This window comes from Pogona vitticeps, chromosome 1 (assembly GCF_051106095.1).
Source record: "Pogona vitticeps strain Pit_001003342236 chromosome 1, PviZW2.1, whole genome shotgun sequence".
Lineage (NCBI taxonomy): Eukaryota > Metazoa > Chordata > Lepidosauria > Squamata > Agamidae > Pogona > Pogona vitticeps.
Genome location: NC_135783.1, coordinates 214,578,784 through 214,594,467, shown reverse-complemented (window position 1 = coordinate 214,594,467; position 15,684 = coordinate 214,578,784). Strand labels below are relative to the sequence as shown.

The 15,684-nt window shown below is 38.7% G+C and overlaps 1 protein-coding gene and 1 non-coding gene across 6 annotated transcripts in view; one reads left to right on the top strand and one right to left on the bottom strand.

Moving 5' to 3' along the window:
- The window catches only part of PRPF40A (pre-mRNA processing factor 40A), a 42,903-nt gene that overhangs the window by 22,812 nt on the left and 4,407 nt on the right, over positions 1-15,684 (bottom strand). For 2 of the 5 annotated variants that reach the window (XM_078376561.1, XM_072983148.2), the window contains exons 2-8: positions 12,775-12,912; positions 9,799-9,879; positions 6,187-6,217; positions 5,041-5,063; positions 1,288-1,365; positions 1,086-1,196; positions 669-789 (exon numbers count right to left, since the gene is read on the bottom strand). In XM_078376561.1, the coding sequence (XP_078232687.1) occupies positions 669-789; positions 1,086-1,196; positions 1,288-1,365; positions 5,041-5,063; positions 6,187-6,217; positions 9,799-9,879; positions 12,775-12,912 (583 nt within the window). Of the gene's footprint in view, positions 1-668; positions 790-1,085; positions 1,197-1,287; positions 1,366-5,040; positions 5,064-6,186; positions 6,218-9,798; positions 9,880-10,436; positions 11,147-12,774; positions 12,913-15,684 lie in introns of those variants that run through there. The other 3 variants (XM_078376567.1, XM_072983151.2, XM_078376571.1) reach the window with 3 other exon arrangements.
- Positions 7,771-7,934, top strand: LOC140703350 (U1 spliceosomal RNA). Its single transcript, XR_012082783.2, has one exon. It is a non-coding gene; the product is annotated as a U1 spliceosomal RNA (small nuclear RNA).

Genomic DNA, 15,684 nt, shown 5'->3' with positions numbered 1-15,684 from the left:
CAGTAACACCTTATAATGAAATCTGAATTTCTTAGGTCCACTCCTGACTTGTTCAAACAGATTTCTCCAGTACCCATGGATTATAGAGTATGACAAGGACAGAGCTAGTCTAGACTAAGATGGTTCATCCAGCTCCCAGCACCTTGAGGCAGGACAACCGCCTCTAAAGCCTTCGCTCTCAAGAGGGAAAGCAGGTGGGAGAGTAACCAATCTACAGCCTCAAGGCTTAACCACTTCATTCCTCCATTCCCTTTCAAGTATCAGGAAAGTGAAGACAGAGTGAAGCCACTCTCAATGTAATCAGAGAAGGAGCCAGCACTTCTGCCAAGGAATCTCACCTTTACCTTTCCGTCACAGAGAAAACAAAGAGAAGCAAAGAATGGATCTGGTGAAATCTGACAAGTGGATCTCCACATAGCTTGAAGCTAGATCCCCAACTAAGGTGCCAGCTGAAAAAACTCCAGCCAGTTCTGGGACCTAAAAACATCAGGAGGTATAATCTCCTACACAGCCATGAGGTGCTCCAAAGAGAGTCTGAGGATCGGATCTGGCTCCCAACCTATCCAACATATCCCCACCACTGGTTTACACCCTTAGCAGGCACTGACTATAAATAAAAATATGAAAATGAACATACAAAAGTATCAAAAAGTTTCTGTGGAAGTTACCTTCAAGGTCTTCAAGTTCTTTTGGTTTCGCCCAGCGTGACTCTTTTGTTTGGGAGTTGTAGTAGTATGGCTTCCCAGAATCAGATTTATATTCTTTCCATGGACATTTTGACAACATTTGCTAAAACAAATTAAAAAAAAACTTTTAAAAAATTCTACATAGTAGCATAAAGTAAAAATGTTTTAAAGCAGCATGATGTTTTAAAGCAGCAACAAAGTTACAGCATTAGAAATAAAGGGCTACATATGAAATTTCATTTATGCAATAGAGCTTTGGGAACACTCCTCCCACTGCAGTCTTTAAAAAGATGAATAGCTTTCCAGGATGGGGGACCAAGTGGCATTAATGATTGCATCTAGAGGGAAAACTAGTTTTAATAGTCATTTAAGGACTTAAATAGCCTTAACTTATTTTACCTCTGCAGGTGTTTTAAGATCATCTGGCTTCTCCCATGTAGACTGCTTTGTCTCAGTATTGTAGTAGTATGTTCTTCCATCTGGTGATTTATGCTCTGACCACATAGATTTCTATAAAAACAAATTATTCTATGAAGAACATCTGCAATGTATCTAGGGGGTGCAAGACAAACTTTGCCAAAATTTTTGAAGATAAATATACCTGCTTGGAAGGTTCCTCATTAGTAGAGCTATTAATTGGTGTGGTTTGTGGCACTGAACAAACTACTGGAGGTGTGGGCTAAATAAAAAAAAGGAAGCACACTTGTGAAGAAAGATTATCAGGAGTTTGCTTTTCTGTAACAAATTTATATACACACATACAGTGGCGCCTCGCTTAACGATGTTAATTGGTTCCAAAAAAACCATCGCTATGGGAAAACATCGTTAAGCGAAATGTGTTTTCCCACAGAGATGCATTGAAAACTGGTTAATCCGTTCTAATAGGCACGGATTGACGTCCTTAAGCGAAAAAACCCATAGGAAACATTGTTAAGCGATACAATGTTTCCTCCATTGGAATGCATTGAAGCCTATTCAATGCATTTCAATGGTTTTGCGATGTCCGTTTTTGTAAATGTAAGTGTGTCTTAAAAGGTTCAAAAACTGTTTAAAATGCTTGGAATCGTTAGTGCACCTTCTAAAACAGGTGCAAACTTAATTTGGCTTTGATCTGACTTTTCGTTAATTTTTGCTGAATTTGTTCCCCTCACCAACTTTTGACAGCTGTCAAAATTTGACAGCTCCATGCTTTCCTATGGGGGAGAAAAAAATTCACAAAAAATTAACGAAGACTCAGAATGAAGGCAAACTAAGTTTGCACAGGTTTTGCAAGGTACTCTAACGAATCCAAGCATTTAAAACAGTTTCTGAGTCTTCGTTAATTTATTGTGAATTTTTTCTCCCCCATAGGAAACAATGGAGCTGTCCAAAGTTGGGCTCCATTGTTTCCTATGGGGGAGGAAAAAATTCACAAAAAATTAACGAAAAGTCAAATCAAAGCCAAATTAAGTTTGCACACATTTTAGAAGGTGCACTAACGATTCCAAGCATTTAAAACATTTTTGAACATTTTAAGACACTTTTAAAATTGAAAAACCAGACATCATTAAGCGAAACAGGGGACCTAAAAATGCATTCGCTATGTGAAGCATGGTCCCGAAATCGCTAAGCGAAAATCGCCCATAGGAAACATCGTTAAATGATGCATAGAATTCTTTTAAAAAACCATCGTTAAGCGAAAACATCGCTAAACGAGGTAACCGTTAAGCGAGGCACCACTGTATATATTTAGCGACAAATAAAACAATTATCCTCAAATTTTTAGAATAGAGTGTAAATTTGAACACATATACCTATGTATGAAATGCACAGTGCACATAATCTCAATCGTCACATTTAACAATGACTCATATTCAGGAGATGCTGGTGTCATACACATGCCATGCCATCCCCAACCAAGTTCAGGAAGATAAGACAAATTTCTGCTTTGTTTTTGATTTGCACTGTCTATTGTTATGTCTATAGCTTAAATAATTTAAAGACAAGAATGCTTTCATTTAGACCTGCCAGCATAAGTCAAATGACGTCAATTGCTGCGGCACGTTGGCTTTAGACATGAAGTTGCTCCATGTATTTTTCACTGTGTGCCACGTTAGGCACCTTGTATGCAACCAGATATACAAACCTCAATTTTTTAACTAACAGTGACTTACACTGCATGGCTTACACTTGTGGGTACAAGTAATATTAAAACATGACGGCTTCATAAAGTACAGTTTGGATTGTTTTGCTAACCAGACTAACTGCAGTTTGTCTGAATTTGGATATAGTGCTAATCAGAACCTGAAGCAGAAGCACCCACTTTCCACTATGTTGGAGAGAAACACACAAGCCCACAGTTTGCAGTTTGTCTTCATGGTTTGGTTTACATGCAAACAGTTTATTGACTTTGATGGGTTAGGTCTGTATGTGCAAGATTCAACGGACAGGTAGAGAAGAGGTAAAGCATGATCCTGATCCTCCCTAATGTGTAAAATCAACAACTGAAATTAGAAGATATATTTAGAAGCAATAACTGAGAAGGAAGAGAAATTTTACACTGAATTGCACTGAGCAAACGAAGCAGACTGAATTAGAAAAGAAAATAGTTAATTTCAGTAAATAACATGTTTCACTGCAATACATCACTTGCTCCTTTTCAGTCCCTTCTTCCTGTCATGCCACACTTACTCCACATGCTTGTTCTTTATTACAGTTTACAAAGAAAATGGTTGCTATGGCTGGCAGTGATGAGGACGGATACATTTATGTAGAATTATTTTTATTCTAAAGCATTTCACCAAGACTAAGTTTATTCAGCCTCTCCAGGTTACAAGTAAATCAAAGCTAAAATAACATTATCTAGCATAAAGAACATGTAGATGCTCAAATATAGCTTAAAAAGTATTCTAATTAATGAAATGTGCTTTCTAAAATGCTCACTACATACTGAAAACACTGATGCTCTTCAAAGTAATGCAAGTCAAGGCCAGAATTCTATTGCAGATTCATGCTAACATAAACCTTAAATGCATAAACTGCGATGCTGAACTGGACTAGGTAATGTTTGTCACTCAAATTCCTGGTGACATGACAAGTCACATGACTAGGAATGCAAAAGCAACTTATTAATTAGTGGAAATGTGCTACAATGATCTGCATAATTTCCACCTATACCAACAAAAATCCTCAATAGGATTTTTGTGATCCTTAATTTCTGACATTTTAAATAGAAAGTTTCAGCTGAATAGTTGTTTCCTGGTAATGCACAGCTTAGTAATACATATGAAACCAGGCTCCCTCTCCTCCTTCAGACAAAGCTATAAAGAGGAAGGCAAGAAACATTTCAACTAACAGCAAATAAGCTGTTAGTTGGAAACATTAGTTTTAAGTATGGTTCAACATCATCACTTTGTTTTGGCAAGAAATAACCAACCAGGTAGCTGAAAATCAGAGCAAATGCTCCAAATTTCTCTCCTCGTGGCTGTACTGAAGGAAGATAAGAAATGGGGCACTGCAATAATCCAAAATTCATTTACTGGACATTTATATCTACTCCTTATTTTGGTCCACCCTGGATACTCCCAGGGAAATGTAAGCCTACAGAGCCATTTCTAGAGGATGAAATTGGCTCACCATGTATTAGACAGAACACTCCATTGGCAATCATATTTCAGAAGACATACACAATTGCCATGCAAATTAAAATGGGCAGTATATTGCTAGATCAACTTGTTCAACAAAATGGTTAGCAATGTGAAATCACCATGTTCTAGCACTGTAATCAAGACAGTCTGTGCAATATCACCAGAAATGGCAAGATCCTGACAAGCAGTTTAAAGTCTCAGTAACTGTATGGAAATTTTTTAGACATGGTTAACTTTGAGCATCACAAGACCACTGTGATGCCCAGGTGTTTAAACTACCCTCACCAAAGGAGCAAAAAAAAATGTATTGGCTTTCAATGGGTAAAACATAGCAATATTGTAATTCTGATATTGGTTAATCTAGAAATAAAGATCTAGAAATGCTTTTACAACTGACCCACAGTCCATCTTCCTTTTAATCTACTTGCAAATTCTCAGCTTTACCTATCACTGGGTAACATTTTAAGAATAAATGGGGTGGAACCATATATGCAGCCCTGGCTTCTGAGGAAGGACTTAATAAAATCAATACACCAAAATAAACTGGTAGCTGTTATGTATTAGAAAACTACAGAACTGAAACAGACAACATGATCTGGAACCATATTTTTGGATGCTGTATGTATATATCTACAAATATTAGAACTACCTGTTAGTACATGGTGGCAATGTAAATCTAAATCCTAGATATAATAAAAATTCTAGAAGAATAAAGGATTCTTTTTTACCTGAGTTCCAGGGGGAGCTAAACCTATGAAAAAAATTAAAAATCAAATATTAATATAAATACTTTGTTTACCATGGTTTCAAAGGCTTTAGCTGCTGGAATATGTTAACACAACAATGTTAAATGTAACATACGTTTTGGAAGCCAGACATGGATTTGCATTCTGACAACCTTCACACAATAAGACATATCCAGACACTTCTGATTACGAAGGCCTTTATGCATCACTGGATATTCTTTCAAAAAAAGGGAATGTTACTGAAAAAGTTTCCTTATGCAGCTGTAGTGATCTAATTTTAAAGGTTTTTTAAAATGGGGATGTAGGAGGCAGCAGAGTTCTAAAAACATGGCAAAACTGCCCCATAGCTCCTAGACACAAGAGGATTCTTCAGCGCTTTTTTTTTCAAAAACATTTTTAAAATGTTGAGGATGTGGGAGAATCTTCCAACAAGAAGCTCTGTCTAACTAGCAAATTTAGTTTGAACTGAAAAGCCAAAATTGAAAGATCCTCAAGATTAATACTGAAGATCAGCCTAAAATATACTATTCTGTGCAGGGCTAATAAATTCAAAGCAACTACATACAGAAGGAAAACAAATACATGCTAATGAAGTGGGACATGAAGCAAAATGCTACAGCATGAAGTGTTCCTGTTCAGTATTCAGTCAACAATGGTCTAATCCACTGGTTCTTAACCTTGGGTTACTCAGGAGTTTTGGACTGCAACTCCCAGAAGCCTTCACCACCAGCTGTCCTGACTGGGGTTTCTGGGAGTTGCAGTTCAAAAGCATCCGAGTAACAAAGGTTAAGAACCACTGGTCTAATCTATGATACTCTAATTCATTCTCCATTCTCACCTGGTTTTATATTTTTCCAACAGTCAGTATCCAAAGGATGCTGTCTTCCTTCTCACCTTGGGAGTTGTTGTTTTTCTATGATGACCTTTTTTTCCTAGTTGAATTTTTCTTCAAAGACCCTACCTTCTATTGGATAGAAGTACATCCAACTGTTCGATGACAGTCAGATATCAAGTAGGAATTCTCCTCAAGTAACTAAACTAATTCTTCAAATTATAATTCATAGTATAATTACTATAACCCCACTGTCCCATTTGACTTCGCACTATCAAGTGACAAGATGTACTTACCAATTTGAGAATCCATACTGTTCACTCCTGGCTGAATAAAAACAAAGATATTTAAAATTTTATGATACCTCTTACATAGGATTCTAATCAACACTTATTCTCTGGCAGCAGTCACTACAATTTAATGCAAATCATCCATGCACAGAGTCATATTTTCTGCATACCTCTAACAGCATATTCAATTATCAATATGGAACATGGTACTACATGTCCCATCCTCTTAGGTGCAAAAAAAGAGAAGCTATCGGGAAGATGGGAGCCAATGCTAAAGGCGAGCAAAGCATTGTTTTGCTTGAGTATCTGAAGATTCTAAGAAGTTTTAAGATCTACTATTTATATTCTTTGCTTCAGCAGTTTTATTCGTTGCAAACAAGATCAGGAATAAAGCATATATGGTCCAGACATAATGCTAAACAACAGTTAATGATAATGTGTCCCTCTAGATTTATTCATGCTATTTATCATTAACTTTACTCATTCAATCTAAGACATCCAGCTGCCACCACAGTAGCAATTATGTGGAAACTGAGTTCTATTTTCAAATTATAGTTTCTAGCTACTTCTGATGACAAACTGTGACCACATTAAACCAGTTCTGAGGATCTGTGGTTCACCAAATATTGCTAAACTGCAACTTCAGGAGATCAATTATCCTGGCCAGCAGTAAGGAACAATGGGAACAGCAGTTGTTCAACATCTGTGGAGCTGAAGCTTCCCTATTCTTGGATTAAATACAGTGGTGCCTCACTAGACAGTTACCCCGCATGACAGTTTTTTCGCTAGACATTGACTTTTTGCGATTGCTATAGCGATTCGCAAAACAGTGATTCCTATGGACAACGTTTGGTCCCTGCCTCGCAAGATGGTTTTTTTAAACCCTGTTTCGCAAGACAGTTCCCCCCCATTAAAACACATTAATTACATAAGACCTACTTTTTTATCCCAAAAAAGTGGGGGAGAAAGTGGGTGCTGCTGGCTTTCCAGGGTCTGCCTCTTGGAAAACTAACAGCATACACTTTCTCCCCCACTTTTTTGGGATAAAAAAAGTAGGTCTTATTTCAATGGGGGAAAAAACCATCTTGCAAAGCATTCTGAATGGGGCTATGGCTGCAAATTAAACAGTAGAGAATGGTGAAAACAGTCAGGAGCCAAAGGGTAAATAGATTGTAAAAAAACCAGGGAAATCACAAATGTAATCCCCATTAACACAAATTTTGCAGTTGAGTTCCCCACATTAGCATTACCTAGGTGTTCCTCCCACAATCCTCTAGTGCACAGGTATTAGCATATGCAGTAGAAGATAGGAGGGCCTGGCGTGCTCTGGTCCATGGGGTCACGAAGAGTCGGACACGACTAAACGACTAAACGAAACGAAATACCTTATGCTAATACCTGTGCACTAGAGGATTGTGGGAGGAACACCTAGCCCCTGATGGGGGTCCCGCAGGGCACCCCAAAACACTGAGGAGCTCTCTTGGCTTCTGGCAGGATTGGGGTTGTGCAGCCCTGTACTGAGGTGCAGCCAGGGGGTCACCATGCCTTGTCAGGGGACAGAAGGGGGTATGAGGTGCAAGGACCATTCCAACTCATACCTTGCAGGGAAAATACCATGTCGTAAAAGTGGTTTTCCCAGGGGGAGGCTCATCCATTGCACATTGGGTGTGCTGCTGATCCCTGTGATTTCCCCAAATGTGGGGAACTCAACTGCATAATTTGTGCTAATGGGAGATTGCACTTGTGATTTCCCTGGTTTTTCTAGATTCCTTTTCATCTCTCTTTCTCCTCATCAGGACCTATTACAAAGGCAGCAAGTCCTGGTGATGTCTTGCATTGCATTCTTCCTCTTTTTCTCCCCAGTGGTAAAGGAACAGGGCAAAAGGAGTCACTATTATCAGGAGCCGGGGGGGGGGGCTGCTTTGATTCTTTTCATCCTCTTTCTTTGTTGCAGGAGAGAAAGAGGGGGAAGGCCATCTGAGACCCATTGAATTTCCAAAGGCAGTGCAGGTGAGGGGATTGTTTTTTCCCAATATGGTATGGGGAACTGTGTTTTGCAAGATGATGTCTTCTATGGACAATTTTTGCAAGACAGTGATTTTTCCCCACTGGAACACATTAAATAGATTTTAATGCATTCCAGTGGGGAACTGGGTTTCGCAAGATGATGTTTTCGCAAAACAGCGATTTCCACGGAATGAATTAAAATCGTCTTGCGAGGCACCACTCTAAGTTGGGTTCTTCACAATGGTTCTCAATATTTTGGAGTTCCTACAGCATAGCATCTGTTTCTGTGATATGCAACATATTTTGTGACTTCCGTTCATAAGACTTTTATAAAATCCATTTCTAGAATCAAGGGAATTGCAGATTTCTACTCTAAGTAATCATATAAGTGGAGAATGGAGGAACAGGCCCTTTGTGTGTGAAGAGAGCAATTGCCCAAGATTACAGATCTGTGAATATACACTCTTCCTTAGAAAGTATAAACATCTGATTAACTGTGACTGGAAAAGACTTTTCTGGGCTAGGGTGGCTGTCTATCTAGCACTAACTAATAATTCCTTCCAGTCTTTGAACTCAAGGAGAACCCTACCCCTCTGCTGAGTGCTTCTTTCCCTCTTTTCTCAGTTAGTGGCAGCTGTTTCCTGTTGATCTGTTCAGCTGGTTACTAAGTATGTGTGTAGTAAAGAGAACAACATACACAAGTCTGTAATTTCAAACAACTAAGTAAAGGTTGTTGTCGGTTTTTCAGGCTCTTTGGCCGTGTTCTGAAGGTTGTTCTTCCTAACGTTTCGCCAGTCTCTGTGGCCGGCATCTTTTGAGGACAGCACTCTCTGTGATGCCGGCCACAGAGACTGGCGAAACGTTAGAACAACCTTCAGAACACAGCCAAAGAGCCCGAAAAACCCACAACAACTATTAGATCCCGGCCGTGAAAGCCTTCGTGAATAAACTAAGTAAAGATTTTTTAAAACTTTTTTTAATGAGACTTTAACACCAATTAATGAGAAGGGATAAACTCTAGGGAACATTTAGCTATTCTCTTCTGTGGATCTCCATACTTCTACTATGTGAGAAGAGAAATTTATCAGAAATTCAACACTCTGCAACAATTGCTACAGCCAGATATTTCCAGTCTCACTATAATTGGCTTCAGTCAATAATCTGGTCATGCCATTTTGGACACTGAAAGGAATCTGCCGGGCAATGGAGTGGGCAGTACACCAACATAATTTTGTACACAGCACACACTTTCAGATGCACACACTGTTTACAGTGAAACCTGCAGAGTGCAGGATGGGGCACTTGGTAAGGGGATAAAATCACAACAGCCTAGAAAAGTACCTCCAGATATCATCTGGTGCTACAGAGAAAACTCATGGGAACAAAGCTGAGAGAGTTTAAGCTTATATCCGCTGCTACTTGTAAAATTTCAAACCAATGAGTGCTATTTTTTTCTCTTAAAAATATGACCCATGAACCATTTTCTTCCCTCATTAATCCTTAGTATTTAAACACATACGTTTCAGGCAACAAAATCACAAAGAAATATGCTATATATTACAAAAAACCCTAAACTATGTAAATGAGAACAGCAAAAGATTTAACAGTTACCGGTCCTGGAGGCTGCATGGGAGCATGAGACATATGAGGAGCCATCATTCCAGGCATCACTGACTGCATCATTCCAGGCATCTACAAACAAAACATGATTATAGTACGTGATTACTACCTAATCAAATTTGTTTCATATGTAACTTCTTTTCTTTTGACTGGTGGGAAGACAGTGTTTAATCCTGTTCTACCAGAAATAATTGGGGGCAGATAAAGAAGTATAAAGAAGTATATTGAAACCTGTACAAGGCTAATTAGGGAATGAGGTAATAGTGTGGCGACTTTCAAAGTACATAAAGTTACACCCCCATGTGGCTGGAGGTACCATGAAGAACAAAATCTTAAAGGGCCAACAAATAAGAAAATTACATTTCAGTCACAAATGGTGATCTGTCAAAAGGAAATCTATAGTGACGACGTGGGAAATTTGGGGTGGAGGAATATCCCCCCCTCCAATCAAGAACAGGCCCCCAAGGCCAGTATGTTAATATTAAAACAATATTAAACATTAGCTCTATTCAGTCACTGCAGGAACGGGGCCCAAATCTTTTATATTCCCAGACCAAATCCCTGTGAAATATGTAAACTCTATTAATCTTGAGGGATCATTTACTTCATCTATGAACAGTGAATAATACCTGAAAGACTTGTCTCACAGGACTGGAGTAAGATTTATGCTTGCAAAGATGTTCCAAGATGAAGAGTACTATAAAGTTTAAGAATTATGACTGCAGGGTTCAAAAACATGAACTGTTAAAAAAAGCTGAGAAAAGCATGCAACAAGGATGCAAACTACCTTGGCTAATTAAAACCATACCTGCCCATAGTCATAAATATGGTGAAGGGAACAATTTTCCACACGCCAATGATATTGTAAAGGAATGCAAGCCATCTATGGCAGGAGCCCATGGTAGTTACTATGAAGAACTAATATTTTTATAGGTTATACATTATACATTAACTGGAAATACATTTCTGAAAGGGAACTATAGGCTTTGTTGGTGGCATTTTTTATCAGCTCTCACTAGGAATTAAGAAGATGGCAATAGGAGAAACAAATTGTACAAATAATACTAATTGATCATTCAATTTCACTGGCAAGCCCCACAAACAATTCATGGGAAATCACCCCCCAATATGTGGACATAATCCCTGGAAGGTTGGCCAAGTGTTCCCATTCCCATGTATCTTCAGGGAGCATCAGGTTACTGCTCCCTCTTACCTTCCATCTTGTGTGGAGGGAGAGGTATTTGGTAGGGCTACTGCTCCACCCTCAATCCACAAGGTTTTCTTGGAAGCGTGAGGAAGAGAAGAAAGAATGGGAGTGGCCCTCCCATTCCCCACCATCCTGTAGAAGCAGGAGAAGAAAGGAGTCTTGCCCCACTGCTGCTTCCAAATAATTGTGTTCCACGCAAGAGATGGTCCCTAAAAACCTCTACCCATGTAGCTTCAGAAACAAAGGATTCCTTAATTCAGATGCCAAACTCATAGCCTACATGGCTACATAATACAAAACAATGGTGCTTGACAAATCCAGTTTGCACTGACCCAAGCAAGCCACAGACCCCAAGATTTATCAAATACCCGGTGGCCCACAACACGTTATACAGCTCATTGTTAATTTGTTTGGCAGTTTTAATTTCCCGGATGCTGTTTTAATTTTCTGGGATATACACACACCTCTCAAACACAGAGTCTACACAGCTCCAAGATGTGTGAAGGGAAGCTATCAATAGGAACAGTAATTACTTAAATAAGGGCAGAACTACATTGGAGTATGGTGAGACATAGTGGGTAATCTTCCGTGGAACATGATGGCCCCCAAAAGCAAGCAAAAGAGAGGGAGAGAGATTCTGAACATTCACAATCTGTTCCCTAATAAGCACGTAAAATTCCCTAGAGCTCAGAGTCTCGGCAGGATAACAGACTATAGATATGAGACCAAGACGTAAAGCTTTTACATTCTGAATTTCAGACAATTACATTCTGGATTTCCCCCCCCCCTACAAATTAAGTTCCATAATATTAAACCATCTCAAGTTGTTTGTTTGCATCATAACTTTTTTGCTATGTGATAATAACAGGAAAGAAGAGGGATAACTGTAACATGAAAATAATGGAAGTTTAGTGGAAACTAATAGTCAAAGCAAAGTTAAGAATGTAAAGTTTTTGTATTCAGAATCACCTCTGAAAACAGGTCATTAGATAAAGAACTTCCACAACTCAAATTGTTTTTAGTCTTTGTCTAAATTGTGCTATACTCATCTTCACTAACATACTGCTACACTATTCATAATCTGGAAGGATACCAGGCATCCAACTGACCTGCTACCTACATAGCAGGACACAGTGCCCTTCATTCACTTTGATCTAATACATCATGAAAAAGAGACTGAAGCTGCTATTGCTAGTGGCAAAATGTGAAGGATGTCTGACACAGCCAGAAAGAAAGGCAGCTTTCCACAATCCAAGCTGACTAGATTGTTTAAGGGTTGTTCTAACTGCTGACTGAAATGGAATTGCTCATCAGTGTAAGGGTCTATAAGAAGAGAAATAATGACAGAGAATACTTTTTCAGATTCCTCTGCATAGAAAACACAAAGTACAAACTTTCAAAATGCAAATGAGGGATGCTGAAAGGGGAGAACTGCTCCCTGCCCATGTCTCTTAAGATTTTTAACCAGCATGAGAAATATGCTCTTGATTTTGCATATGTAAGACGGACACAAAATTCCAGAAAATATACAGCTAAATTCCTCCACAGATTTAATTGGTATGCTGGAACTTTAATTTAGTAAAGTCAGCAGTAAGGAAGGAAGGATGGATGGATGGATTTCAGCAACGACATGAATCTTAGAGTACGTACCTATCTTAGTGAGCTACTGTTATTCCTAAAATAGATTTAAATTAGTTTCAAAATATGGCTCATGTCTTGAAAAGCTATTTATACAACAAAAAGCGCAGATGCCAACTTACCTGTCCCATCTGTGGTCCTCCCATTGGAGGCATCATTTGAGGCATCATTCCATGAGATACTGGAGGCATATTAGGTGGTCTTTGGCCCATAGGATGCATTCCCATGGGTGGGTAATGAGGCATGCCAGGATGTCCCATCTGAAAAACAAAATGGCAGCTGAAAATTCCAATTCAATAATGTTCACATTGGCATTATTGGGGGGGGGGGGGAGGACTTTGCCCTATGTTTCCAAACTAAATCTCATTAGTTAAGTCTCATTAAGAATATGAACTTTTTCCCATTTAGTTGACATTATATAACTCATCAACAGAGCTTTTACATACTTGTAAAATATATCCTTAAAATGACAGTTCTTAAAATGCTTACTCATGCAAAGCATGAACTATATCGTAAATAAATATTACTATAATCTTGCAGATTTTCAAACTACTGCACTGTAATGTTTTCATTTCAAAAGTTCTCTGATTCCCATGACTGTCTTATGTTCTTAATGCATTCAGTTTAAATACAGATATTACTAAAACTTAAAAGAACCTAGTATTGATAAATTTTAAAAATTTCATAATAGCAAACAACACAGAAGAAAGCCTTAATAATACAAAAAGAAGCCCAAGATGCCATGTTCATAAGTTGTTGGGAAAACAAACCCAGGTATCCACTTTTCTTTTGTGTGTTTATATATTTCACACAAAACTATTTTTCAGAAGCATTTTAGAAATGTAAGCTTCCCAAAAGAAAAAAAAATTATGAAAACAATAACCGGATCACCTTATAAGAATATACAGTACGTGGTAATAGATTCAGCACAGAGATGTTTGCAAAAATCAGGACACTAAGCTTCAAATTCTCATAGTATTCTGAATGCCTAAATTTAATAAAAGGAAATGCATTTGCACCCCGCAAAAAGCACACAAGTCCAAATGCTCATTGCCTTGTGCATCCACTCACATACACTGATCAGCAACAAAATTAAAACCACTGGCAGGCAAAGTGAATAGTATTATTATATCATTACAATGACACTTATCAAGAATATATTAGGCAACAAGAGAACAGTCAGTTCTTGAATATAATGTATCAGAAGCAGGACATATGGGCAAGTGGAAAGATCTGAGTGACTTTGACAAGGATCAAATAGTGATGGCTAGACAACTGAGAGCACCTCCAAAATAGTAAGCCTTGTGGGCTGTTCCCAGTATGCGCTGGTTAGTACCTACCAAAAGTGGTGCAAGGAAAGACAACTGGTGAACCGGCATCAGGGTCACAGATGCTCAACGTTCACTGATACATGTGCAGAGGAAAGGCTAGCCTGTCTGGTCCGATCACACAGAAGAGCTACTATAATTCAAATTGGTGAAAAACGTAATGCTGGCCATGATAGAGAAACACCAGAAAACAAAATGCATCACAGTTTGCTATTTATGGGGCTGTGTTGCTGCAGACCAGTCAGAGTGCCCAGAATGACCCCTGCCCATCACTGAAAGCAACTACAATGGGGACATGAGTGTCACAAATTAATCATAGAGCAATGGGAGAAAGTTGCCTGGTGTGATGAATCATTTTTCTTTTAGATCAAGTGGATGGCCAGGTTTGTGTGTGTAATTAAGAGATGGCAGCAGGATGCACTATGGGAAGAAGGTTGGCTGGTGGAAGCAGTGTTATTCTTTGGGCAAAGTTCTACTGGGAAACCTTGGGTCCTGGCATTCGTGTGGATATTCCTTTGACACATACCACCTACCTAGAAACTGCTGAAGACCACATACACCCTTTCATGGCAATGGTGTTCTCTGATGGCAGTTTCCTCTTTTAGCAGGATAATGCACCTTACCACACTGCAAAGACTGTTCAGGAATTATTTGAGGAACACAACAAAGAGTTCAACATGCTGGCTTCCAAACTCCCCAGATCTCAATTCAACTGAGCATCTATGGCATGTGCTGGAACACCAAATCCAATCCATGGACCTCCCCATCTCGCAACTTGTGGGATTTAAAGGATCTACTGCTAATGTCTTGATGCCAGATACCACAGGACAAATTCAAAGATCTTGGGGAGTCCATGCATTGCTGCACCAGTGATGTTTTGGCATCATGAAGGCAATCTACACGATATTAGGCAGTTGGTTTTAATGTTCTGGCTGGTCAGTGTATGTTCCCCATGTAATGAAGATGTGAACCACAGTTTCTTATATTATAAGTGAATTCAAAAATTAGTATTTAACAAGCAAAATAGAACTGCTTGGTGAAGACCATCAAGAGCCAAGCCACAATATAAAACAGAGACAGAAAAAGCAAACTAATAATTTTAAGCCTGTATTTTCAAATTGTAGGTGAAGTAAAGAAAGTCTTAGGATTTGTTAGCATTACTAAGTCTTTCCAAAGGAGTAGATATCTGTTAGCTTTCGAGATCAACAAAAGTCTTTGCTGAAATGGATTATCTATGCTATGTGCCAAAATAAAACCATGGAAAATGCCTCTCACTCAGTCCATACTGACTTCCTTACATCATTGACTGGGGGGGGGGGGGGGCGGAAAAATCTGGCTGAAATCTTATTTCCCAACTTCTTCACATGGATATAGATATTAATATTTAATGTAAACTTATCTATTCCTTTCACTTCTTAAGAGTTCCCTGGGAATCCATTTCAACCTAGGGAAGCTTTTGAGAGCTTCAGAATGGAGGGAGGGCCCTTTAATATCTTAAAATCCATGTTGGGACAGAGATTATCAACAATGATTTTCAGAAATTAAAGGCTCCCTCTCCATCATGATACAGTACTCCCAAAGGCTTTCCCAGATCAAAAAGGAGGAAGTATCCGAACACTCGTTTGTGTGTTTGCAGAAAAATAGGAAAATTTAAATTGAAAACCAACATTTGTGGCTGGACATCACTTAAAACCACACAGCTCT